General features: G+C 46.1%; 1 protein-coding gene across 4 annotated transcripts in view; it reads right to left on the bottom strand.

The window, feature by feature from the left end:
• Nucleotides 1-5,079: 5,079 nt before the first annotated feature.
• The window catches only part of Znf697 (zinc finger protein 697), a 33,332-nt gene continuing 11,157 nt past the window's right edge, over nucleotides 5,080-27,254 (bottom strand). Inside the window, exons 1-3 of one of the 4 annotated variants that reach the window (XM_029475480.1) lie at nucleotides 19,481-19,538; nucleotides 11,843-12,120; nucleotides 6,657-10,205 (exon numbers count right to left, since the gene is read on the bottom strand). In XM_029475480.1, the coding sequence (XP_029331340.1) occupies nucleotides 8,752-10,205; nucleotides 11,843-12,083 (1,695 nt within the window). In that variant the 5' untranslated portion in view covers nucleotides 12,084-12,120; nucleotides 19,481-19,538 and the 3' untranslated portion in view covers nucleotides 6,657-8,751. Of the gene's footprint in view, nucleotides 10,206-11,842; nucleotides 12,121-19,204; nucleotides 19,407-19,480; nucleotides 19,539-27,254 lie in introns of those variants that run through there. The other 3 variants (XM_021158698.2, XM_029475481.1, XM_021158697.2) reach the window with 3 other exon arrangements.

Below are 27,254 nucleotides of genomic sequence, written 5' to 3'. Positions count from 1 at the left end.
GACTTGCAAACTTTATATGCCCCAGTACAGGGGAACGCCAGGGCCAAAACGTGGGAGTGGGTGGGTAGGGGAGTGGGGGGGGAGTGTATTGGGGACTTTTTGGATAGCATTGGAAATGTAAATGAGGAAAATATCTAATAAAAAATAAAAAATAAAATAAAATAAAATACAAAAGAATGCTTTGGATAGCAAAGATCTCCTTCCTTAATCAACCTAGAAGGAGTGCTTGATGGCAGTTAGGGTGACAACACACAAGTCACTACAGGCAAATCGTCACAAGGGGGCAGTAAAGGTCCAGAAAGAATGGCAGCAGCCCAGTTCAAAGTAACTCTTTTTTCCTTTCCCCTGCATTCTGTGATCTTGGAGTAAGGGAAGTGCTCACACATGGGTATAAGTGTGATGTACCTATGGGTGAAGGTAAGGAAACTGAACAGAAGGTGTCTGGGAAAGCTCAGATGACAGGAGGAACTTGAGAAGGACAGCCAGGGGAGTCCATGCAGGGATGCCAGCCTGAGTCTGATGCAGAGAGGGTCAGCGTGCAGGAGGGTAAGGAGGAGAGCCAGGGAAATAAAAGAGCCTGGATACCACTTCAGCTGGGTTTTCTGAGAGACATGAGGTGTCTCAGGTGCCAGACAAAGCTGGGCCCTGATAAAGTTGGCCTCTGGGAACCTGGGAGATCCAATGACAGGTGTGTTTAAAAGGCCATCTTCTGGAAAGTGGCAGGATACCAAAGGCTTGATCTTTGATCTTCAAAACCAGAAGTGTGAGCTTTAGGCAGTAGAGTAAGTGTAGCTCAAGGAAGAGAGTGAGTGAGTGAGTGAGTGAGTGAGTGAGTGAGTGAGTGAGTGAGTAGGTGAGTGAGTGAGTGAGTGAGTACTGCTGTTCACATGGGTGTGAAATCCTTAACAAGATGTGGTTGGTCACAGTGATATATCTGTCTCCCCTTGACATGAATCCTAAGTTTATACTTCATCAAAATCAGAACTTTCAGAAATCTTGGTATCAGCTTTGATTTTAAAGAAATGTGATCTGATGGAAAAAATATATCCAGGCAGTGGTGGCACATGCCTTTAATCTCAGCACTTGAAAGACAGAGACAGACAGAACTCTTTATAACTCACCTGGTCTACAAGATGAGTGCCAAGACAACCAGGGCTACATAGAGAAAACCTGTCCCAGAAGAAGAAGAGGAGGAGGAGGAGGAGGAGGAGGAGGAGGAGGAAGAAGAAGAAGAAGAAGAAGAAGAAGAAGAAGAAGAAGAAGAAGAAGAAGAAGAAGAAGAAGAAGAAGAAGAAGANGAAGAGGAAGAGGAAGAGGAAGAGGAAGAGGAAGAGGAAGAGGAAGAGGAAGAGGAAGAGGAAGAGGAAGAGGAAGAGGAAGAGGAAGAGGAAGAGGAAGAAGAGAAGTTGGAGTAGTGATATGAAAACTGAGAAAATGTATTTTATGCTGGACCTGGGGCCTCCTGCCTGTTTTCCATCTCTGATTCAGACTTATGGTTTATTACAGACATGTGACATCTCATAGTGGCTCCAGACAGGAAGATGCACAGTGTGGAGGGAAAGAACAAGATCTAAGGATGTCCTATTCTCCCTGGAGGACAGAAGTGAGTAGTGCATGAGTCAGGAGCTGGAACCCAGGCCCTACTCACTATGCTATGGAAGGCAGTGAGTACTGAGCTTCAGCTTCCTGGAAAGCCCTCTGGAGCAAAAGGAGTAGACAAGATAAAAGGATACCCCCAAGAATCTAGCAGCAAAATGGAGGCCTGGCATTTGTGACCGTAGCAAAACAGAATCAGGTCTACTGAGCCAGTCCTGGGACTGAAAGGACAACACAAGGAAGGCTCGAGTATCCTCACTGTAGACCCATGGGCTCATTTATCCCAAATACAAATCCAACATCACCCACAGCCTTCTCTGTGCTGAATAGTTTTAACCATGGTCTTGACATGACCTAGAACTATCTGGGAAGAGAGCATTAACAAGGAATTACAGAGTCCACAGTGGCCCATGTGCACGTCTATACTTAATCAAGATGCGAAAGACAACCCTATAGTTGGAACAACATTATGAACTAACCAGTAACCCGGAGCTCTTGACTCTAGCTGCATATGTATCAAAAGATGGCCTAGTAAGCCATCACTGGAAAGAGAGGCCCTTTAGACTTGCAAACTTTATATGCCCCAGTACAGGGGAACGCCAGGGCCAAAAAGGGGGAGTGGGTGGGTAGGGGATTGGGGGGGTATGGAGGGCTATTGGGATAGCATTGGAAATGTAAACTAGGAAAATACCTAATAAAAAAATNANAAAAAAAAAAAAAAGATGCGAAAGACATGAGACAGAAGAAGGCTCTAGGGAGCAAAAGTAGCAGGCAGGCCCCATGGATACATTTGTTCCTCTTGGCTCTTGACTATGTATGTGGTGTGTCCAGCCTCTTAAGTCCCTGCCTTGATGTCCCCAGAATGATAGACTATAACCTGAGATTGTTCATATGACAAATAAACTCTTTTCTCCTGAAGCTGCTTCTGGCCAGGGCATTTGTCACAGCAACAGAAATGAAGCTAGAATCTAAGCATCCAGTGCCATCCCCTGGAAGTCCTAATCCTGCCTGCTCTCCTTCCTCTCTGGCAGCCTAACTTTGCTGCAGTCATCAACATTCCTTACTCCAGTCCCCACCAAGGCCTTACTATCTGAATAGGCATTCATAACATCCGTATCCCATTCCTGGATCACTCAGTTGGATGGTTCATCAATACATTGAAACTTGAAGCTTCCTACACACACTGGGCAAGGCTGGACACAGTATCCCTTCTTCTTACAAGGTTCCAGCTGGCCTAACAGCCCAATCTCTCATTTCCCCCACCTACTAGAAGTCTCCTTTCACTGCCCTCTATCTTGTGCATATCTAATTACATTGCCTGTGTTGATTCCTTTATTCTATTCCTTCTCTGCATAGCCCTGTGCTGAGGGTAAAGTCAGCATACATGCAAGGTGTGTGGTGTGTGTGTGTGTGTGTGTGTGTGTGTGTGTGTGTGTGTGTTATTGTGTCCCAAATCATATGTATGTCACCAATGCTTGACAAAGATGGCATACAAGAAGGAAGAGAAGGGAGAAGAGGGAAGGAGAGAGGGAAGGAGAGAGGGGAATGGAAGGAGCAGGTAAGGTGGGGGAGGAAGGAAAACAATTTTAAAAAATGGACAGAGGCAATAAAACAAAAAGCCACTAGAGGAGGCAAATGAAGGAAGGAGAGGGAAACAGACAGTTTTGGTTGACAAAGGAAAATATGACTTCAACAAAAGTGATTTCAACTTTTCCCTGATTCTGAAGAAGTCATCATTGTGAGAATAGGAGTAAGGAGACAGCACTGGAGGCCTGTTGGGAAGAAGTACTCATTCATACAGTTACCTGAAAGGAGGGAGGGAGGGAGGGAAGGTGCAGGAGGGAGGGGCAGGAGGGAGGGTGCAGGAGGGAAGGGCAGGGGGAAGGGAGGGGCAATAGGAAGGAGGGGGGCAGGAGGGAAGTACAGGAGGGAGGGAGGGGTCAGGAGAGAGGGTGAGGACAGGAGGGAGAGGGCAGGAAGGAGGAAGGGGGTAAGAGGGAGGGGGAGGGAGGAGACAGGAGGAATGGAGGGACAGGAGGGAGGGGCAGTGGCAGGAGGGATTAGCAGGAGGGAGGGAGGAAGCAGGAGGGAGGGGACAGGAGGGAGGTACAGGAGGGAGGGAGAAGGCAAGAGGGAGGGAAGGTAGAAGTCAGTGCCTCTGAAAGGGGAGCAGCAGCTGCTCAGGTTAATGTTCCATGCTGGGTCAGGCTTGGTGACAAAGACAGCTCTGTTTCCCCTTTGGCTTCCCATGGCCTTGCTGAGCAGGGAAAGCCTCTGGGTTATCTGAACAAGGTGACTGTGCATGTCAAAGGATAAGGTGATAAATTCTCATAATTCCATTTCTGCCTTGAAGATCTCTTTCCTGGCAACTGAGTTGGTAATTTTATGTGGCTAGGACCACACCAGCTAGGACATTTCAGCAAAAGTTTAGTCTAGCTGGTGAGTTCCCTTGGGTGTTCTCAGCCACCACTTAGACACATTATTCTGCACAGGAAACTTTGTTATGGGATTCCAGGGTGAATATCATACTCTTCCCTTCTCAGTAACTATTTTTTCAGGGATCTTTCTTCAAACTCACCACCATTCCCACACTGATGGAGACCAGCACTGAAGGAGAAAACAATTGCTAGTAGTCCAAAGGCACATTAGACTCAATGCTGTGCAGAGTCACTAATAAGAATGTGCAAACTATTTAAACCTTCGCTATGAACCAGTCTTAGGGTGATCTGGGATCTATCTAATGTCCTCATACAGGAGATGCAAGTATGCATAAGCTTAAGCCCTAGGGAGACCACATCATGAGTGAGCTTGTGGATTGTGAGTTTGCCTTGATCTACTTGAAAACATGCCCTGGGCCTTCCAGCTTGGAAAAAGTATGTACCTTCTTGTTGTTGTTATTGTTGTCTCAAAAGCCCATCATTGAGTGGCTTTGGAGATTTTTAAGGAGCTGGACGTTTTCAAAATGTTTGAATTTCTTAAAGTCTTTAAAATGATTCTGTTTTATATTGTGACATTAACACACTCTTGGAGACAAAAAGAAAAATGCTGTTTTAAATGCATTTGTGTATCAAGGACAAGAAATCAATTGTGCTGGTTAGGTTTGTTGTTGTTGTTATTGTTGTTGTTGTTGTTTTCTATTTGACACAAGGTAGAGTCACCTGGGAAGAGGGAACTTTGACTGAGAAAATGCCTCTAAAAGACTGGCCAGTGGGCAAGTCTATAAGGCAGTTTTTTCATTAATGATTGATGGGTCAGAGACCAGCTCATAATGGTTGGTGCCATCCTGAGGGCAGGTGGTCCTGAGTCATAAGGACATTCAGAGCAAGCCCAGAGAGCAAGCCACTAAGCAACATTCCTCCATGGCCAGCCTCTGCTTCAGTTCCCATCTCTAGGTTTTTACCCTGATTTCCTTTCATGATGAGCTGTGATTAAAGCAAGGAAGTCATGTAAAACCTCTCCTCCCCAAGTTGTATTTGGCCTGGTCATGGTGTTTTATCACAAACACAGAAAGCAAGCTAGGACATACGTGTGTGCATACATACATATACAGATTAAGCGAATCGGTGGTTTTGAATCAGTGTCTTACTACTTAGACCAGGNTAGTCTCACATTAGCATTCATCCCTTAGCAGCCTCTTGTACCATGGCAACTGCACCCCCTCTAGATTGTACTTTTAAAAGTGTGATAAGAGATATTTTAGGATTATGGTCCTTGTGATTTCTGCCACAATTATTCAACTGTGCATGAACGTCTCCACAGTCAGTTTGTGTGGACAGTGTAGGTGAAACTGCATTCCAGTAAAATTTCACTTACGGAGAGTCAAGTGTATAACACATAATAAAGAAGGATGATATGATAAAAGACTGGTAGGGATTTAATGACAAATAGTTCATATTGGTTGCTGGATGCCAGGATTCTGTTCAAGGAACCTGAAACATGAAAACAGGGCAGTAGTCAAATAAACAAGCACACTCACAGAATCTGGTACTCTTGGGGTCATTAAATTACTTAATACTTTAACGAACAGATGTAAAATTGCACTAAAATGGAAAGTGTGCACACATCAGAAACATAGTTCAGATTGTCTATGAACACTGTTTTATATATAATATATATATAGGTTTTTTTTCCTTTTCACATATATGTACAGTTNCTAGACTGTAAAAGAGACCACGTGGCTCAAAGGATTAGGTGCTCACCTCCTTCTGCCTCAGGCTAAGTCTTTTAAGCTCATAAGCTTCAAGTTTTGCTTCTTAAAGACAGCAAAAGAAGCTGGCTTTTGACCAAAATTCCCCAGGAAATAAATAGTACAGTAAATTCTGCCTCCAACCCCGTAATAAGTTGGATTAAGGAATCTTTAACATTTCAAGCATGAACCACAGTTACAAGAGTATCCTGAAGAAACACAATTCTTCTAAGATGGAAGACAAGAAATAACCAGCTGGGTGCATGGAATTTCATGTAATGCAGGCATGTTCCCTGAAGAAGAGAAGAGAATCACATTGTAAATACACCAATCGAGCACTCGGTATGGCTGGACAGTTTCTTCTGCTAAGGGGTTTGGCTCAGATAAGGAATAACACAGTAGCTGATTCTCTTATCCACAGCGATAGAAAGAACAAAAGAATTCCATGGGTTTCTACTGCCATTACTTCACGCCATCTTGGTTATCCACAACCCACAAAACCCACTCTCTAAAGCTGCTGTTCTGTAAAACACTTGATAATGGCTATCCTGTGTGGAATAATGGCAGCAAAGGGCCAAAACAAAACAAAAAGCCCATAAAGTGGTTAAAAATATATATGAAGAATCAAAAGTTGGATTAGATTTCATTGGCACACACTTGAGAGAACTTAAAACGGAAGAGGTAGATGTGCATTTAAAAAAAAAAAAAAAAAAAAAGGAAAAAAAATGAACTGGTTGTGGTTGGGGTCACCTGTAATCCCAGCACTCTGGAGCAGAGGCAGTGGCAGGTGGAGCTCTGTGAGTTCAAGGCCAGCCTGCTCTACAGGGTGAGTTTCAGGACAGCCAGGGCTATGGAAAGAAACTTTGGAGAGAGAAAAGGAGAGAGAGGGAGAGGGAGAGGGAGAGGGAGAGGGAGAGAATGAGAATGAAGACTGCCTACAAATCGGCTGCGTTGTTTTAAGTGGGTCTCATACACTGGGCATCTAGACAGCATGAGTCAGAATAAATAGGGGGCACAGACTTTGCATGTAAGTCTTCACTAAAGAAAACTGAAGAGAATTAGTGTTTTTCAAAACTAGCCCTAGCGTATCTGTTTTCATCTGTGAACAACAGTAAACAGATTAAGTGTACAAGATCAGCAGCAGGTAATATACAAAAGTCCGGATGTCCCCCAGATTTCTTTTTTAGTGTTCCTAGAATGAAAAATAAAAAATAAAAAAAAAACAAAAATGCTTCCCTAGAGTCCCCAAAGAAGCTCATTATGAAAATACAAATAATCAAGTATAAATCTCTAGCATTCACAGAAACTTGGCTAAAACTGTAAAAACAATTGTCTGGTTTCCCCACCACATTTTCAACTGTGTCCAACAGTTCCAGATTCCCATGAATAATCTAGGGTAATAAGTGTTAGTGAAGAAAACTTCACTGCCGGCCACAACACTGACTTCTAAAGGCTAATCTACGGGAGGGAATTTAAGGGTAGGTAACCAAAATCTATACAAGTCATTTGACTACAGCTCCCTACTAGAAATAGAAGACAGTGAGAATACTGGAATCAGGTGACAAAGGCCAGCTTTGTCAATAAGGACATCTTTGGTCCTTCTAGGCTTTAATTTTTCCAAGTGTAAGAATGCTCAGTCTTCTTGCTTTATGATATAAATCAGAGCATGTAAGTCATCCTAGCAATGGAGCTTGGAACACAAAAGGTCATTGCCCTGGGCCTTCCTCTGAAAGGCTTACCACACTCCTCCCTCAGACTTTCCCCAATCACAGTTTGCAATGCTGATGTATCTCACAGGCATGTGAGAAACACTAACAGTCATTAAAAAGCATAAAGCACTCTGTTAAATACAAAAGTGCTATTTTGGCATCTCGTATAACTGGAAAACATTCACTGTTTGTGCTATTTGGCAATTTTGCATTTCCAACTCTCCCTGACTGTGCCCTCCACGTGGACATGTGTGCCTCTTCTATAGGGGGGTCGGAGGTGGGGGGCGGGGACGGGGCAGGGATGAAAATCCTGTTTGGATCACATCTCTCATTAATTTGTGAGTAATTTGGGGGTTCTTGGGGTCAGGGCACACGCATGCAAATGAAGGCATCCCATCTTGTGAACTTGGCTTTCCTGCTCTACACAAATCTACACAAAGCCAGCAAAACTGAGCCAGCTAGTTGACTTTTGTGAACAGTTTCTGAGGCAGCTGCTGACAGTCTACTGGTTTCCTGAAACCTACTCTCCACTGATAGCTGAGACCTGACAGGCAAGTCCTGATTTACATAGCAGATGGGGCCATTCCTAGGTACCCCTGACCCTACATGAAGCTTGAGCAATTTCAAGAATTAGCGAAGAAACGGGTGCAGGATTTCCTAAGAGATCTAAGAACCAATGTATGTGAATTTCTAAACTTTTGCCCTTTGACATAACTGTGCAGTTTTTCTGCTTGATTTCCCCGGGATGCCTCAAAATAGCAGCTGGGGCTCATAGAAAGGGAAGTGGATTAGCAACCTCTTCTATAGGGATGAGAAGGGTCGTACTGGAGCTGATAAGTGAGGTGTTAGGGCAAACTCAGGCTTACCCCGGGAGTGTGACATTCTTCTTTCTACCCGCTTTTTGTTGTATGCCTGTAACTCTAAACAAATCACCTCAGTTCTCACACAGTCCAAGCCTCTCTACACAGCCCCAAATGCCTTTCCTCGGGGTCCTCCCAACTCTGCTATTCCAAGCTTTTCACTCTTCGCAGTGTGTATTTAAGTAAGCTATCAAGTCAAGCACATCTTCTAAGAGTTGCTTCGAAGGTGGAGGTAGGCACCTCGAAGTAACCACTCTTATTAACCATTCCGCGGGGGGGGGGTAAGCAAACACCAAAAGGCTCCCCCAGACACTCTCAGACTGCCCCTCCTGCCCCTTCCCCAACATCTACAGATCAGTAGCCAGACGACTCCCACCGTCGCCTCATTCGGATGCCCTCCCTAACACAAGTGCAACTTCTGGTGCTGTGCAAGGTGCGTCTTGTAGCGGAAGCCCTTGCCACAGCCCGCGCACTTGTGAGGTTTGTTGCCGGTGTGGATGCGCCGGTGGCGGATGAGGTGGGAGCTCTGGATGAAGCTCTTGCCGCACTCGAGACATGTGTAGGGCTTCTCGCCGGTGTGCGTGCGCTGGTGCTGCGTGAGCGTTGAGAAGTCGCTGAAGCGCTTCTCGCACTGGCCGCAGCCGAAGGGCTTCTCGCCGGTGTGCACGCGCAGGTGGTTGACGAGGTGCGAGTTGCGGCCGAAGCCCTTGCCACACTCCCGGCACACGTAGGGCCGCTCGCCCGAGTGCGTGCGCTTGTGCGTGAAGAGGTGTGAGCTCACGCTGAAGGTCTCGCCGCACTCGGAGCACATGTAGGGCTTCTCGCCCGTGTGCACGCGCTGGTGCTTCACCAGGTCCGAGCGCCAGCTGAAGCGCTTGCCGCACTCGCCGCAGCCGTGCGGCTTCTCGCCCGTGTGGATGCGCTGGTGGTTGGCCAGATGCGAGCGGCGCACGAACCCCTTGCCGCACTCCCCGCATGCGAAGGGCCGCAGCGCCGCCGCCGAGCCCTCTGAGCCCGCGCCGCCGCCCGCCGCCGCGTGCGCGCGCCGGTGGCTGAGCAAGTGCGAGCTAAGGCTGAAGGCTTCGCCGCACTCCGGGCACGGGTAGGGCTTCTCGCCCGTGTGCAGGCGCCGGTGCTTGAGCAGGTCGGCGCGCCAGCTGAAGCTCTTGCCGCAGTCGGCGCACAGGTTGGGCCGCTCGCCCGTGTGCAGCCGCAGGTGGTTGGTCAGGTAGGTGTTGCGGCTGAAGCCTTTGCCGCACTCCCCGCAGCGGAAGGGCTTTTCGCGAGGGGGCCGGGCCAGCGTGGGCCCCGCCCCGAAGCCGCCGGCCACGCCCACGCCCATCATCCCCACCACTCCTCCGCACTCGCCGGCCAAACCGAAGGGCTCCAGGCTGGCCACGGCGGCGGCCTCTGCCAGGCGGTGGATGCGCTGGTGCTGCAGGAATGCGGCGCCCGGGCTAAAGCTCTCCCCGCAGTCTGGGCAGATGGTGGGCGCGTCCATGATACTGGCCATCAGGCTGTCTAGTTCCCCGAGGTCCATGGCCATGGGGTGATGGAGCCGGTGGAAGTGGCGGTGAGCAGGCTTGTCACCCCGGTGTCGACCGCCCAGGGAGAGGTGACGCCTCCAAGGAAGCACCGGAGTAGACAATGGCTCTTCCTCCTCTATCAAGCGGTTCTCCCCAGCGCTTTCCTCTTCTTCGTCTTCCTCCTCCTCTTCATCTTCCTCTCCCCTCGGACTCCGAGATATGCTGTCAGATTCTGACAGCCCTGGGAACAGAGCCATGTCAGCCACACCAGGCTGGTCGTCCTCTTCCTCACGGAGGATAGCCCTTTCTTCCTCACTCAGCAGCCCCTCTGCAACAGACAAGTTGGCAATGGGGTCAACTAGACCTGATGTGCCAGGAGGGTGAGCCAAAGGAGTAATGCCCCTCCCCCAGCCCCCTTACCCCTACCTCTTACTCTGGCCTCTTCCCTATCAGTTACCTTCTGGTAAGACTAGAGGATAGTGCACTCTGCCCCACTGCCAACTCTCCTGGCAGACCCCGCCTACTAGACAGACACCCCAGCTTCTGCCTCAGAAGTCTTCAAATGGCTAGGTTTGCACCAGATGGGAATATGTCTCCAGAAGGAAAAAGAGGTGGTGTGGGTGTGGGGGGGTGGGGGATTCTCAACCATACTTTCTAAAGCTAGAGCCTCAAAACACAAGTCAGGTTAGTCACAGAAAGTATGAGACCAGTAGGACTCATCAGGTCCCACACAGATTCTAAAACAAAACAACAACAACAAAACCATTTGGTCAGTCTGGGAACAACTTGCGAGCATGTCCAGCCTTTGACATTGCAACAGTGTTTTCATCTACAAAGTTTGTGCTCAAAAAGCAGTCAAGTCTTAAGAAAAAAAATCAAAAGAGCTCATCTCTAAAGCACTGGTTCTCAACCTTCCTGATGCTGCGACCCTTGACTGTAGTGACCTCCAACCCTAAAATTATTTCCCTTGCTACTTCATAATTGTAATTATGCTACTGTTATGAAATGTAATGTAAACACCTGTGTTTTCCAAGGGTCTCAGGCCAACCCCTGTGAAAGGGTCATTAGATGCCCACAAAGGGGTCGGGACCCACAGGTTGAGAACCACTGGGCTACACTGAGGCACATGCTTTATAATTTAATTTTGATACCCAGAACCTACAGAATGGACCCCCTCTTCTACTCTCCATCTTTGTTCCGTGGGGGAGAGGTCACAAGGGTAAGGGAAGTGGCTAGAGACCCAGAATTTGCTTTCAGGTCAGAAATAGCAAGGGTGGTAACCAGGAACTTGGGCACTTGGGTAATCAGCCTCATGCACACAGGTAGGTCACTTAACCACCAAACTTGCTTCTAGAGAAGGAAATGATGATTTAACTAGAAATATCAATGTACTTCACCCAGCACTGTGCTAAGTCACTCTTTAAAATATATGTGTATGTGTGTATACATATATAAATTCATCTATTATGTATGAACGTGAGTTTATGTGTGTCAAGTACATGCAGGTACCTGCAGAGATGAGGACATTGGATGCCCTGGAACTGATTCCACGTAGTTATGAGCAGAATGATATGGGTGCTTAGAACCGAACTCAGGTCTTCTGCAAGACTAGCAAGCACTCTTAACCACTGAGCCATCTCTCTGGGGTCCAAAGTCACTGTTTAAATCCAACACATCATGTTCCTCCCCCAGCATCTGTGAGATAGACCCCAGTATTGCCTGCGATTCCACTGTAGTGTTGTCACAAGTGACCATCTGTAGCAAGGAGCAGCACCCAGGAGTGGCTTTTACTCATACTTACCAGTGTGGCCTCAGTGGCAGATGGTATAAAGGAATGAATACTCACGGCACCAACTTTCAGAGAGCCCACCCCTAGGTCCCCAGGATGCTGGCCCTGGTTGTATGCCAGTGGAATCCAATGTAAATGTGAGTTCTGCCACCTCAGAGGATACTCATTCTTCTCACCTGAACAGACAGTGGACGCTATGTCTCTCTCTCGTGAGTCCCCTCTTAGATCATCATCCTGTGGGGTGGAGTCCACTTCCTGCTCCAGGTGGCCTCTGTCTTCTGTGTCCCGTGGACTAGAGCCCATTCCTCTTTCTTCTGGGTCCCCTTGTCGGTCCTCAGAGTTCTCCAAGTCAGAATCCATGCCTCTGTCTTCAGAAGTCTGGTATTCACACACACCCGGATTATCTTCCTGTTCCATCCAGCAAGAGAAGGGCAAAGGAGGTAAGCAAGAGTCCCTGCTCAGACAAAACACAGAGAGGGAAAGGTTCTATCAACCTGGATTCAAGCTTTTACTCCATGTGGTCTTGATTTACCCATCCAATAAAACACGCTGCATATGCCAACAGCGAGTCAACTCTCTATCACACGCACACCTCGGATAAACAACTATGTAAAGTAAAACATCTGGGTAGGGGAGGAACAATGGCCACACACTAAGACCACATGCCAGCCCTCAGTTCAGTCTATGAAGTAAATGTCTGAGTGTGCATTTATGACTTGACATGGCTGTAAACATTGCTTCTGTTTGTTTGTTTCACTTTCACTTTAATCCGTAATACAGGGGGATTGAACCTAGGGCCATAAGCACTCTACTACTGAGTTATATCTACAGCTACTTAGTTATTATTTTGGAACAAGACCTTCTAAGTTACCCAAGCTGGCCTTGAACTCATTCTATAGCCCAGATAGATCTTGAACTTTCTGTCTTCTGCATCCTGAGTGTCTGAGATTCTAGGACTATGATATTTTTCTTTGAACTGTTTAAAGAATTCGTGTTAATTTAGCTTCCTGACTCTGTGCTTGCCACTGACACATTTAGCACACATGGAACCACCACAGGCCATGTCCACCTGGCCACACACTGAATGTGGAGTTTGATGTTTTCAACCTTCTTGATATAAAACGTCAGCAATTCTCTTGCCAGTGGCTTGGGAGTTGAAAAGGCTATCATGGAGTGTTAAGCCCTAGACCACTCTGGATACCTCTAAACACTGTCTCCAGAAGAGAAAATAAAACACTTCCATAGATGGAAAAAAAAATTTTTTTTAAATCCTTAAACTGAAAAAGGAAGAAGAAAAGCCCTGTAGTGGCTATTCCTGGTTGTCAACTTGACTATATCTGGAATGAACTACAATCTAGAATTGGAAGGCTCACCAGTGATCCTAATCTAGAGGCTGGGAAATACAAGTTTCTGATCTGGATCCTGGTATGGAGATCTTGAAACATAGTGGCTATGAATTCCAGAAGATTAAGACAGGGAGACCTCGAAGTTCAGGGTCATGTGGGATTAAAGGCCTGGTGGCACACACCTTTAATCTGGGCCACACCTTCTGCTGGAGACCTACATAAGGCCATTGGAAAAAGGAAGATTTACTCTCTCTCTCTTCTCCACCAGCTTGCCGTGTGGGACTGAGCAACTGCTAGATCCTTGGACTTCCATTCACATTGCTACTGACCATTGTTGGGAGTTGAACTACAGACTCTAAGTCATCAACAAATTCCCTTACTATACAGAGATGACCCATAAATTCTGTGACTCTAGAGAACCCTGACTAATACAAGCCCTAATAACAATTCTCTCTAGTCCATGAAACTTCTAGTGTAGACAGGAAGCTACTTTTGCTATCATTTGCTTCCTCCATTTCGGGAAGCCTGCCCTCCATAAGCCTGAAACATTCTTACAAGTATTTAGTTAATTAGTGGAGACCCTTTATGGGGCCAGAGGGAAAGTACACAAGAATAACAAACATCGATATGGCAACTTCCTATCTAGGACTACTGTCTTCCAAGGCACACTCAGCCTGGCTTTGTGGCAAGGCTCTGCTGTATTTTTAGAAGAAGAAAGCCAAGATGATAGAAACTGTGGCAGGCTTGTTGAAAGCAAGAGCCAGATGCTAGAGCCTGCTGTGCTACAGGCCACATTCACAGTTTGAACTGCATTCAGTGTGGTATGTCAGTTATAGATGAAAGTGAAAAGGAACATGTATCAGGGACTACTGGTAGTCCTCCTGCAAAGAAGAAGGAGGAGGAGGAGGAAGATCAGGAGGGGGAGGAAGATCAGGAGGAGGAGGAGGAGGAGGAGGAGAAGGAGAAGGAGAAGGAGAAGGAGAAGGAGAAGGAGAAGGAGAAGGAGAAGGAGAAGGAGANAGGAGAAGGAGAAGGAGAAGAAGAAGAAGAAGAAGAAGAAGAAGAAGAAGAAGAAGAAGAAGAAGAAGAAGAAGAAGAAGAAGAAGAAGAAGAAGCAGCCCAACAGCATGAGATTCTAAAGCCCTCTGTGGATGTCCAGGTTGCATCTCAAATGCAAAGCATGCCCTGTCAACACTGGGAAACTGAGCCAAAATAATTAGTTTCTGCCATCCGTCATGCTTGCAGCTTAGCTCAAGGAAGGAAAGGCACATTGAGGTCAAGGATCGTGGTCTGTGGTTTGAAGGATACCACTGTCTAAGAAATCCCCAGAGAGGACTGCAGGAATAAGGCTGTAGACTTGCTCCCATGCATGGGAAGAAGGGGTGGAGGCAGTAGTGGCTGGAGATGCAGCGCAGATACATCTTGATAGGGTACTTGCCTGGTGTGTAAACCCTGAGTTGAGTCCCAGGCACCGTACAGAACCACATGTGCTCACGTGTAATTGTGATCCCAGCACTTAGGAGGTGGAGGCAGGAGGATCGGAATCTCAGTGTGTCAGAGAGCAGCTGCGCTACAGGAGAGACCCTGTCTCAAAAACAGAAAGTGCTAAAATAGAAAGAGCAAAGAAAAGTATGGTGAGCAAGGATGGCCCATCCTTGGCAAGGAGCTTTCCCTCCCCTATCCAGGTCTTCCTTGTCCTGAAAAGCAGGAGTTATGCCTTGAGGAGATCCCTCCCCTGGGTGGGGCAGGCCCAACGGAAGTCAACTAGCCTCAGTCAACTAGGTTCAGTCTCCTCAGTGGGAAGAAGGTAGTGCTACTTAACCTTTCCCACAGAAGGAAACTAAAAGGCACTTTGGAAAACATCAGAGAGAGTCTTAGTGCTCTGAGCTTCGAGGCTGTGAAATGGGTGCACTGTTCCTCTCCGTCCTCTCCGCCCACCTCTCGAAGATAAACCGGCTCATCTAGACAGACACACCACCCCAACAGTGTCTCAGATCTTTTTCCATGGTGATGACATACTCCCTTCTTAGAGTACAAAGACTGAGCCCTTCCCTTAAATGTTCTAAGGAAGCTGTTGTGTCTGAGCTTCGTCGATGGCATCATGCAGGGCAGGTGGGTTCCCTTGGAAGGTGGACCAACTACGCTGCCAAGTTTCAAAGGAAGAAAGGGATATTATTATAGTCGTGAACCTTCTCAGAGGTAAATTCCATGTGAGACTTCAGTCCCCAGTCACACTGTACACCACTCTTTTGCCTTCTGGAGGTTAGACTCAACAGTCAGGTACATCCCTTGAATCTGCACATACTGTGCACCAAAAGGTGGTGGTGGAGGATGGGGCTCATGCAAGAAGAGGTTTGCAAATGTGACTTATTGGTTTGCTGGGGGGGGGCAGGGGGTTAAGAGAGGTTTCTGACTGGCTGACTGCAGCAAGAGAAAAAGGGTATATCCCAAAACTAAACGGCAAGGTTAGTGACTGCAGCCCACCTTCCTGAAAGGTGGAGCATGGTGGTCCAACCTGGCAGGAAAGGAGTACAGCTTTACTGCTGAGACCTTTAAATGACAGCTTCTTGGAGAGCAAGAAGCAGAGGATGCTCTGGTTGGTGACTTCCTGTGCACCCAGAGATCAGATCAAATGCAGCAGCTCTGTTTCTCTAACTTCAAAGAGAGCTAGGGTCTGAGCTCCCTGACTGAGGCTGGCATCTGAATTCACAGAACTGCCAGCCACACTGAATCAAGGCAGGCTCTGAGCTCCCAAAGGAATCCTTCTTCATCCTCACCACAAGGGGGACGGAGGGTTAAGAAGGCCCTGGAAAGAAGAAGAGCCCCTATCACCCAAATCGACAATGTTAACAGATTTGTTCTTAAATGCCGTATGTTTCCAGTAGACTTGAAGTCTATACCTGCTGCCCCCTCCCCCCAAACAGAGAGAGAGAGAGAGAGAGAGAGACCTCCAATGACACAGACTCAACTCCACTCACACCATCCCATCCTGGATTGTCTATCAGGCAATGATAGAAGCTATTTAGAGGTAAGGACAGATTTTCAAGACACGTTATTTAATAAAAAGCTACAGCTGGGTTTTTTGTTGTTGTTGTTGTTGTTGTTTGTTTTGGTTTGGTTTGGTTTTCCAGACAGGGTTTCTCTGTATAGCCCTGGCTGTCCTGGAACTCACTTTGTAGACCAGGCTGGTCTTGAATTCAGAAATCCGCTGCCTGTCTCTGCCTCCCAAGTGCTAGGATTAAAGACGTGTGCCACCACCGCCCAGCTACAGCTGGTTTTTAAAATACCTTTTTTTCATTAATGTAGACACAGTCATGTGTAGGTTAACACATGTATACACAGGCACAGAAAGAAAGGTCAGGAGCTCATCATTAAACTATTAACCACCTCTCTGTCACTTCTTGGAGGCTTCTGGCTGGTAATGCTTATCTTACCAAAACCCAAGGATATAGGCTATGTTCAACTTCACAGACCAGAAACAAGTACAGAAGTGATTAGACCAAGGTGAACTACAAAGCAGACATTCTCAAACACCTGCTGGTACTTTGGGAAATCGGCGCCATTTTTGTATGTATTTGCATTTCCTACAGTAAACATATATATATATATTTTTTTTTAACCCAGGAAAAAAGTTGTCTTTATTTTCAGTAGGATCAAATATGTTAATGAAAAACCTGTGATTATTCTAGAAGCAACAAAACCCACAAGCCGAGCAGCTGGGGTTCGGTCACTCTTGAGGACTTATCTTTCAGAAGTGCTATCGACTCACTGGGGGGCGGTGTTGTAACTGGAGTGTCAGCTGGGCCCCAGCAGACACTCAGCCACTTTGTTCCAACTCCTTTCCTACTCTTTCCCAAAAACTAGCAACATTTTTCTTGGGGGAGGGGGAGAGCTCAGCCAGGGTTGGATGATGAGTAGTCAGTAGGGCAGAGTGATCACTTTGTAGCCAGACTGACCCACGCTTGAACTGTCTGCTCTTAACCAGCTACCTGACTTTATGTGAGTCACATGACTTGGAGGAGCTCTAATTCTGTGCCCATAAAAAACAAGGATGCTCCCTCCTACTTGCAGAGTCATCCTAAGCGCCTGATAAATTACCATTTGTTAAAGCTGATGACACGTTAGATACAGTGTAAATAGAATTTATAATTAATTACTTTATTATGAAGTTCCTTGACTTAAATCATTGCACAGTAAACTCAAGTCACTGTCCACAGCTATCCTCCCTGGGAATACATTATTGTTTTCAGCTTCAGGCAGAACTTCCCTTGGCCTCACTGCTGTTAATAAACAACTCAGCATGGGAAGACAAGAATCAAGTTGTGGGTGGCTGCTGAAGGGAGCTGGATATAGGGTGAACAGTTGGTAGTTGCTAAAATATCCATCTTAAGCACAGAACTTCGGCCTAAAGCTAAACAGAGGAGTGGGTGTGTGGCTTAGCACACTGTCACTAAAGGAGCCTGCTCCCCCAGTAAGAACTGAGAGGAGATTGATAAGGGAAAAAGGAGTTGTCCAGCAGGGAAAATTAACTCCACATCTAGTTCTTCGGACTCACAGAGGCAAAGGAGCAGCAAGTGCTGATGGGACAGAGTCCCAGGTGCAGCCAGCACCACCACTGTGCTGTGTGTCAGATCCCTGCTTCTAAGATTTTAAATGTGGGAGGTGGAGGGCAGGTGGAGGGCAGGTGGAGGGCAGGTGGAGGGCAGGTGGAGGGCAGGTGGAGGGCAGGTGGAGGGCAGGTGGGGAGATGGCTCAGCAGTTAAGAGTACTGGCTGCTCTTCCAGAGGACCCAGGTTCAATTCCCAGCATCCATGTGGCAGCTCACACTGTCTGGAACTCCATTTCTAGGGGATCGGCCACAAACATACATGCGATAAAAATAAATAACTTTTAAAAGGAGTTTGAATGTGTCTTGAGTCCTTGACAACCAGGTTAGTTGATTAATAGAGGCACTAAATTAGTTTTACGAGCTCTATCTTGTTAACCCACCACCACTTTCATATGGCCTTTCTCTTAAATACAGAGCTGGGCACCTCTCAAACTCTATTTAAATCCAAGTTTCTAAAATTTACATATTTTTCATGTCCCTTGTTCCTCCTCTATGGTCCCACCTTTTTAAAATGGTAACATCCTTAAAATAACCAGGAAAATGCTCAAAAGCCTCACTCATCTGAACAACGTCTGAAACGCCCAGGCAGTGCACCCGGAAGATTCTGCTACAGAGTGGGGGGAAAGGTGATCTAGTAGCTTTGGTGTGGGGAGGTTGTTGTTGTTGTTCTATGTTAACAACATGGTCTGTGTCCGAGGCTGGCCTTGAGCTCCCTATATAGTCAAAAATAATGTCGAGTTTCTCATCCTGAGATAACAGGTGCTATCTGCTGGGCTTATGCAGCACTGAGACCCAAACCCAGGAGATCAGGTATGCTTCCCAAGCCTTGACAGTTCAGTCAACTGAGGTGCATACCTACCCACAAAGTATCTCTATAAAAAGGAAGAGGAGAAGACTGGAGCAGAGGGGAGAGGAAGCCAGGAGAGCTAGAAATCAGACTTTGACCTGGGTTTACTGACATATTTAGCCCCCTCTAGAGCTACCTGCAAACTATTCCTTTGATCGGGGGTCCTACCCCTTCATAGATCAGATCTAACTTCCTAGGATGGTCAGTCAAGCCCATACCACCCTCCCACCTCCCTGGATTTTACAGAGAGAAATTAAGGCCAGAAATAACACCAAGTGACAGAGCACTAGCAACTCCCACCCTCCAGTGGCATCCAGGACCCCCCCCCCACTGCCCTGCTGCTATGGGACAGCTCCTGCCCTGCCCCCAGGGAGATCAGAGACCAGCTTCAATAGTCCCAGGCTGGGAGGCAGTGTCCCATTTGATTGGACCTATGCAACTTACCATACTGTTGGTCCAGTCCCTCTCCATAGATCCTACAACTATCAGGAGAGTGGGTTACTCATTTTATGTGTTAAGAACACCACTATGCAGTGGGGCACGCCTTTAGTCCCAGCACTCGGGAGGCAAAGGCAGGAGGATCTCTGTGAATTTGAGGCCAGCCTGGTCTACAGAGTGAGTCCCAGGACAGCCAGGGCTACACAAAGAAGCCCTGTATTGGAGGTGGGGGGAGCAAGCAAAACAGAAACCAAACTCTGAGCATGTGGCCCACCCCCTAGGTAAAGTTAAGACTCACCTGTATCGTTGCAAGTGGGGGCAGCCAGCAAGAAAGCCTTGTGACTCAAAGAGGCAGGCTAAACCTGGAACCTCCTGCCTACTCCCTCGGACGTTGGGTGGACTGGAGTCATGTGCTAAGGTCACTGCCAGGTGGCAGGTGGCCAGGCCAGCAGAGACATCTTGTCAGGGAAAGGAAGTGCTCTCTGGGCAGGAGGCCAAGAGTGGCTCCATTCAGCAGCCTCCAGACTGAAGCGCCCTTCCTGTCTCCTACTCATCTTGGGGGCCCCTTCCTTACCTTCTCAAGGTTAAGCCAGAAACCCAGCAGCAGAATCTAGAAGCTTCTTTCTGCTGCTTCCCACGCCCCTGGCCCACCACTCTCTCCCCAGGGATAGTTTGCATATAAGTGTCCAAGCAAAGACACCCAATTTGGAAGAAACTGGTAAAAACAACTCCAGGCAGCTATCCAAAAGGCTGTATTCAGGACAGGCAGTGAGATCCAACTGGGGACTGCAAGGGTTAATCATTTGTCCATCTTCATCAGCAACTAAGTAAAAGAGTTAACAGTCAAATTTCTTCTTGGGGGGGGGGGTGGTCTCAGAGCCCTGCATCTTTATTGGCCAGCTCAAAGGACAGTAAGTCAGTCACCTTACTGGACAGATGATGTCTCTGGTGAACAAGGAACAGCAGCTTTGTCACCCTCTTCCCATGTGTCACATTCAAAGATGCCAATGGACCCTCACCTTGGCTGGCTTTCATAGACCACCCACCCCTCCATGCCAGAGACCCAAGTGCAGACTGCTGAGCAAGGTGGACCTGAGTTCCAGACAAAGAACAGCAAAACACGCCTGCAACTAAATACTGACCACTCTCCAGACAGAAGAAGCCAGAATAATCTGGTTTCTGATCTGTAGTTAATGCCCTTTCACCTGGAGAGGGGAGCCCAAAGACAACATAGCCAGTGGGAGGCCCTGAATTCAGTCTCTAAACACGCGTGCTCATGGATGTACATGAACAAGCACACACACACACACACACACACACACACACACACACACCAGACAGACAGACAAACAGACACAGAAAACCACACAATGTCCTTGGGACCAGGTATTTCCTGTCCATTATCTCAGACAGGACCCCTTAGCTTGTGCAACCTGTCACACCCGTCAAGCCTCCACCATATGACCACTATGCAACTCCTTGTAGACAAAATAAGAATAAGTGTGACACAGCGACAGCTCCTAAATGAAAATTAGATTCTCTGCCTTCAAATGAGAAGCTGGACAAGCACCCCGTAATTCCAGCATTTGAAGGGTCGAGGCAGGAGGACTATCCAAGGAAATCCTGACTCAGGATGAAATAGTTCAAGGTGCTGGTGAAGACGCCCATCCATCCATATGTTCTGTTTTACTGATTAGAGTCATCTACCTGATGTACAAGAATACCTAGCATTCATAATTCTTCCTCCCCTGGAGACTTACATTTTACTATCTGCTTTTTGGTTTTTCTTCATTTCTTATTTCATAACAGAAGCCCTAGGCTATCCTCAGGAGGCTGTCCTCATGCCTGCTCAGCAGCTGGCTTCTCTGTTCAATGTATTTCACAGACTCCAGGACCTTGAAAAACACACACCTATGATCTTGCCCCCGGAAAGGCTTAGGCAGGGCGATTGAGATTTTAAGGTCAGCTGACATAGCAAGACACACTCCCACCCCATCTCCCTCAAAAGGAGAGTGGAGATTAATCTATGGCATACTCTGGCCCTCCTAAATCCCATGCTATATTAGTCAGGATTTCTCCAAAGGCAACAGAACCAGTGGGATGTATGTATATTTAGAAAGAGATATATAATAAAGAGTTCACTTATGCAGTTCCGGAGGCTGGCAGTTTCAAACTCTACCCTGAAGCGCAGATACCAAAAACAATGGGATGGAAATGTCCTCCTTGCTCAGGAAGATCAGACTTTTGATCCACGGAGTCTTTTAACTGACAGGAGGAAGCACACCCACATGGGAGATGCTAGTCTGCTTTACTCAAAGGCCACCGTCTAGGATGTTAACCACACCCAAGTCTGCCTTAACGGGGTGACTACAAACAGCGTATTATGGCACAGATGACTGCAGATGTCATGAGGAAGCTTTGTAGCTAAAACCTAAAAAAATAAATCTTATAAATTGTATGTATTTGTTTCTTCTCTCTCTCTCTCTCTCTCTCTCTCTCTCTCTCTCTCTGTCTCTGTCTCTCTCTGTCTCTCTCTCACACACACACACACACACACACACAATTTGGCAGCAAGCACCTTGACCCACTGATGCATCTCAACAGCCCCTAAAAAATTTTTCAGAAAAATATCCATAAGTGTTTGATTATGCATCTTGCTGCCTTGTGGCCCAGACAAACTAACACATAAGATTAACCACCACACACACCCTGGCTAAAAAAAATCTTAAATAATCCCTTCACACTTCAAACTTACCCCTAAAAGCATCGGTTTTGTCATGAAAATCACAATACATACTTGGATACAGTTTCTGTGTCATGTGATAAAGAGGACGAGGAGGAAGACTCAGGTTGATCTGAAAGATTCTCTAGACAGGCCTGGAAGTACAGGTCTAGAAACCCAACATGACAGAGGCTGAGTAAAACTTGACAGAAGCTGAGTAAGAAAACATGGCCAGCTTGGGCTACATAGTGAGTGCCAGGCTAGCCAGGTCCACAGAGCAAGACTCTGTTGCAAAACAACAAACCTGCTCCAAGTGGGGGAAAGCTCTCTAGACACGAGTATGGTATACACAGCAGAAAGAGACACGGTTTATAACTGATCTTGCTTAAGGAAGAAGAGACTTGGAATGCAGGAGAGGTGTGTCTGATGAGATGTGCTCATAACAGCCTTGTTCTGGAAGGACTGATGGGGAGATGGTGGTCTCTATTAAGGTTTCTGTGATCCTGTTTCTGCTGGAATGAGTAGCCCTGAGAGAAATGTTCTTCATAGCAAAGGAGAAGAGGGGAGTGCAGGGCCAAAGAGTTTGAAGCAGACACTCTGTCACCCAGCTTCCCATGTAGATTCAACAGGAAGAACTGCCGTTCCCTTCTCTGCCCAAAATAACTGCCTGGTGTTACTGACAAGGAATGGCTGGCACGTTCCGCTTGGAGTATTTCAGCTGGGTAAGTGACACCTCTGTGTGTAACCAGCCAGGGTAGGGTCCAGTGAGTGCGAAGCAGGAGGAAATGCAAAGCTACCTGATAGCTAAATGTTCCTGCCTCATCACGTCTCAAAATTCCAAAACTAGACTGATTTAAAGCAAAGCAAAGCAAAGCAAAACAAAACGCTTGCATACACTTGAAAACACTTTTAAAAATATAACTCACTCTTATCTCTTTAAAAATAACAGGATACACAAAACTCAGATCATAAGAAACTAAATAAGACACATGATCTCCAGTTGATTTACCAAGAGAACAATGACAAAAACAGCAAGAAAAAAATATGATAAAAAGAAGAAAGGAGGGAGGGAAGTCCAAAGATCAAACTGCAAGCAATAAATCAACCAACCTCAACCTACATACTTACAGAACCCCAACTCTAATTACCAAACTACAAAAGCAAGTTCTAAGCGGTTGGGCAATGAGCACAGACAGGCATTAAAAATCGAAGGCCAGCCTGAGCTACACAGTGAGGCACCCTCCAAAACCAAAGCCAAAGCTAATTATGAGACAACTAAGTAACTATAAAATTCTGATTAGCTATCTGATATCAAGAACTGTTCATCTTTATGATGCTGGTATTTGGATAAGTTCAAAGAGTCCTTTATCATCAATATATGAAATATTTATAGACGGGAGGATAACGTCTGGAATTTACTTCAACACAAATCCAAGGAAGGGAGGCTTAGATGGGTGCAGATGAAACAGGAAAGGCCATATATCGGCCACTGCTAAAATGCTGTACACCTAAGTTCATTATTCCACTCTACTCACGTGTGTATTTGTTAGACAGAAAACCCGCTTTTACCCATAGCTCAGTGCTGCTGTCAACCTTCGCCAGAGAAACTTCTCTCTGCAGCAGGCAGAAGTTATTGCAATAGACTATAGTGCTGAGCGTGTCAAGCCCCAGGTCCCAAGGCTCAGCGAACCTTGAAGCAGGCTGGAAAGGACAGAAGAGTCATCGGAAAGCATCTCATCATTAAAATACTTCAGAAATGGGCCACAGCAGTTTGGAGAAAAGGGGAAACAATTTTAGCCTTGTTTGCTAAGCTATTTTGTTTGAAAATAAATAGCAACTAATCTAAATCCAGGAGGTACCAGACAAATAGATCAGCAGCTTCAACTGGGATACAGAAAGGGTTAAGGAAGTGTGGACAGCCCAAACATTGTCCACCAACGCATAACTGAGTGGCTGGCAGGAGCCTAAATCCCTGCCAGACCAACTTTTGCTCCAATCACACTTGTGCCCCCACCCCAGGTAGCCAGTGTATTTGGCTAATCATACTAGCAATCTGTACCTTTCAGCACACTAATGTGCCTGCTTTTCATTTCCTATTGCATGGTGTGACAAATGCCCTAGGAGAAGAAAGCTGTTCCCTGAGACTCTAATGTACTACCTTTCCGGGATATACCTAATTTACATATTTGGCCTTGGTATTTGTAGCTTCTGTTAGCTGCTTGATAGGACAATGAGTCGAATCACATTAATCAACTCATAATCTGCCCAGTACATGGATCCTCCATCCCTGTCATAGGAAAAAGATTTAAAGTCTTACCAGAGTCACCAACCCATTCCTAAAATCGTCTACCTGCAAATGAGATCCTGGAACACATGGTCAAGAGGGAGATTCTTGCTTTAAGATTTGTATTATTCTTTAATTATATACATGTGTGTCTGTGTGCGGCATGAGCAGGTGCCCACAGAATCCAGAGAAAGGAGGTGGATTCCCTAAAGCTAAAGTTACAGGCAGCTGTAAGTCATCCAATGCTGGCAGGCATGGGAACCCTACTGAGTCTTCTGCAAGAACTGTAAGTAAAGCTCTTAACTGAACAGTCTCTCCATCTCCTAGAGGGGGCTTATAAGAATGACACAACCCCCCCCCCAAGACATGAGACCATAAACTAGAAGATGCATCTAGATCAAGAATCCAGATCATCTAATCTACAATGAACGATTCCGCAGATTCAGATTCACCGTATATCTTTGCTTCTGTTTTAATAGTGTCACTTTCCCTATATGGGAGACTCCAAAGAAGTAAGCTGGGTGGCAAAGGCCGGAACTACAGTGACATTTTGCTGAAGAGACTATACTTGTTAATGAGAAAGTCTGCCACATTTTAAATGCTTGAGAGACAGAGTCAGAGGCAGAGAGAGACAGAGAGTCAGAGAGACAGAGTCAGAGAAACATGATTTCCCAGGGAGGAAAATGAGGCCCAACAAATATATAAGTTATTTGACCACACAAAGGTAGTGAGTGGGCAGAGCACTGAGACAGCCATCCAGAGTCACCTGGTTCTTTTACATTCTCTTCTGCATCTGACCCCCTCTGTCATCTTCATGGCTTGGTGCTCTAGCTACAGTAACCACGCTTTGTGGACAACACCTTCCTTCTTCCTATTTCATGTTCTCTTCCAGACTTCAGCCAACTTCTACTGTTACATTCCTATTATAATTATGATTAGCTTGCCTCTTCAAAACTAAAAATAATCTTAAAAGTTTCATCAGATTCTCTAAGATGGACTCCAAGAAACCAGGTTTTGGATTGTCTATAATTTTCACTCAAGAAACAAAACATCTTGTTGACTTTTTTAAGTTGTTTGTATTAGCATTGACTTAAAGAAATATTATGGCCAACACTGAATAACCCCAAGTCTTTTGTGTAATTATGTGAAAGAAAAGTGGGGGTTGGAATATGACTATAGAGACTGTAGATATGTAGACAGTTCTGGCTATGCCATCTTCAGTTATCTTTATCCCCCTCAATGCTGGTGATTGAATCTAGGGCTTCATCTGTGCTAGTCAAGTGCCCCAACTAAACTACATACATAGCCCCATTCAAAAAACTTTAAGTCATTATTTCCATTCAAACTATGAACTCTTCTCATTAAAAGGGGGCTAGCTGCTTCCTAATCCTGCAGTATCCTTTGCTTAAAGCCAGTCAGCAAACTTTACTGCACTTCTTCCTAAAGCATCATTTGTTTTCTTTCCAAAAACAAACTTTGCAGACCACTCACTGGGAAATGAAGGGACATTATCAAGGCACAAGGTCACCAAGGCACAGGGTCACAGCTAGCATCCCCACCACACACCCTTGTTCCTCGGGAGCCTGGGTGTTCAGGTGTGAGCTAGCTTGGCATTCTCTCCTTTCCTGGTGCCAACATCACTGCACTGGACACACATAAATACACACACCGACAAGTCACTGTAGAATCTATCCTAAAACACACTAGCTGCTGTTTGTTCTCCTGTTCAGGAACCCCTAAATGGCACTAGCAGACAGGCACAGACTAAGTGCTCAGTGATTGAAATCAAGACTCTACCTCATGCCTAAAATCCCATGAAAGGTACTTACTGTGCTGGCTCATGCCATCCTTTCCAGAACACACAAGAGATGTCTCCTGTTTCCTTCCCACAAGTAGTGGTCAGAGCTCAGCCCTTTGGAGCCTATACTCCAGAGAACCTAGCCTCTAATGTTAACCTGGGGCAGGTTGGTAGGCCAGTATTCTACCACCGAGCCACATCCCCAGCCAGCTCTACCAGAGCTCTCTTGTCCTCCATTTGTTTCATTTATAAAATAGGGGAAAGAAATTTAACTTAATCTATAGAATTACTGTTAATGGTTCACACAGAATTATCTCATTTATTTTTATTTCACTATGATTGAATCTTGCTTTATTTGGGGAATACTTTAGTATTTCCTTAACAAAACCCACATAGATAAGACCTCACCTATTTAGTAATGTGTTACCAGTGTACAAATGGGGAAAACATGTTTAATGTTCCTAGACCAGCATGGCTGCTAATTTCTATATTATGCTAGCTTCACAGAGTAGACCCAACTTTCTGAGGTACCTTCCCTCATCTTATTCGGCCTAACATTGGTTCATAGTTATGGGCATATTTATAACTGACTAGGAATATAGTCCAATGGTAGGATACCTGCCTACCAAGTAAAGGCCACTGGGGCAAGGGGGACGGTGGGGGAAAGAGGTTGATCCTCGGTGTCACTACAAAACAAATCTATGTGAATGTGAATATAGTAAATATATAATGATTCATATCTACCTCTGGCTCTGCCTTTCCCTGCACCTCTCAATGAGCTATAAGTTCTTTGGGTAAAAGTTGGGTTTTATTCACTTTGGTGATTCTCCCACGTGATTTCTCAAATGTTTCTTGAAACATAAAATTCTGTGTAGTCATTTCATTACCTCTGCTTCAAAAGGAAAAAAAACTATGAAATCCAGAGACCTAGACAATATCATATCAAGTAAAACAGAATCATGAAAACAACTTGTTTTTTTCAAAACAAACACGTTTGTTTGTTTGTTTGTTTGTTTGTTTGTTTGTTTGTTTTCAGAGATAGACTCTCACTATGTAGTCCTTGCTATCCTGGAATCACTCTGTAGACCATGCGGGCCTCACACTCACAGAGATGTGTCTGCTTCTGCCCAAGTACTGAAAATCAAGACGTGTCACTATGCCCAGCTAACTTGCCACTCTCAAGCAGATCCCATAACCTATTAGCACCAGGAGCCAAGCACACCCAACTACCCACTATGGAGGCAGTCATGACAGAATGGTAGTTAACTTCAGACACTGACAGAATTGTCTCAAAAAGGAAGTCTGTGCCACTTAGTCGAGAATCATCACCTCCTGCTTATATCAGATGGCCCAGCATAGATACTCCTCTATTCTAGCTGTGCTAAAGGGGGAAAACAAGGAAAGAAGGAAGCAAAGGAGGAAGGGAGGGAGGGAGGGAGGGAGGGAGGGAGAAATAGAAGAGAAAGAAAGGAAAATGAAAGCCATCCAGTGTGTTGGTGCCCCTCAAGGAAAGCACCCCAGTTCCCCAGCCCTCTTGGTCAGCT

This window comes from Mus caroli, chromosome 3 (assembly GCF_900094665.2).
Source record: "Mus caroli chromosome 3, CAROLI_EIJ_v1.1, whole genome shotgun sequence".
NCBI classification, from domain to species: Eukaryota; Metazoa; Chordata; class Mammalia; order Rodentia; family Muridae; genus Mus; species Mus caroli.
This window is presented reverse-complemented; position numbering and strand designations above follow the sequence as displayed.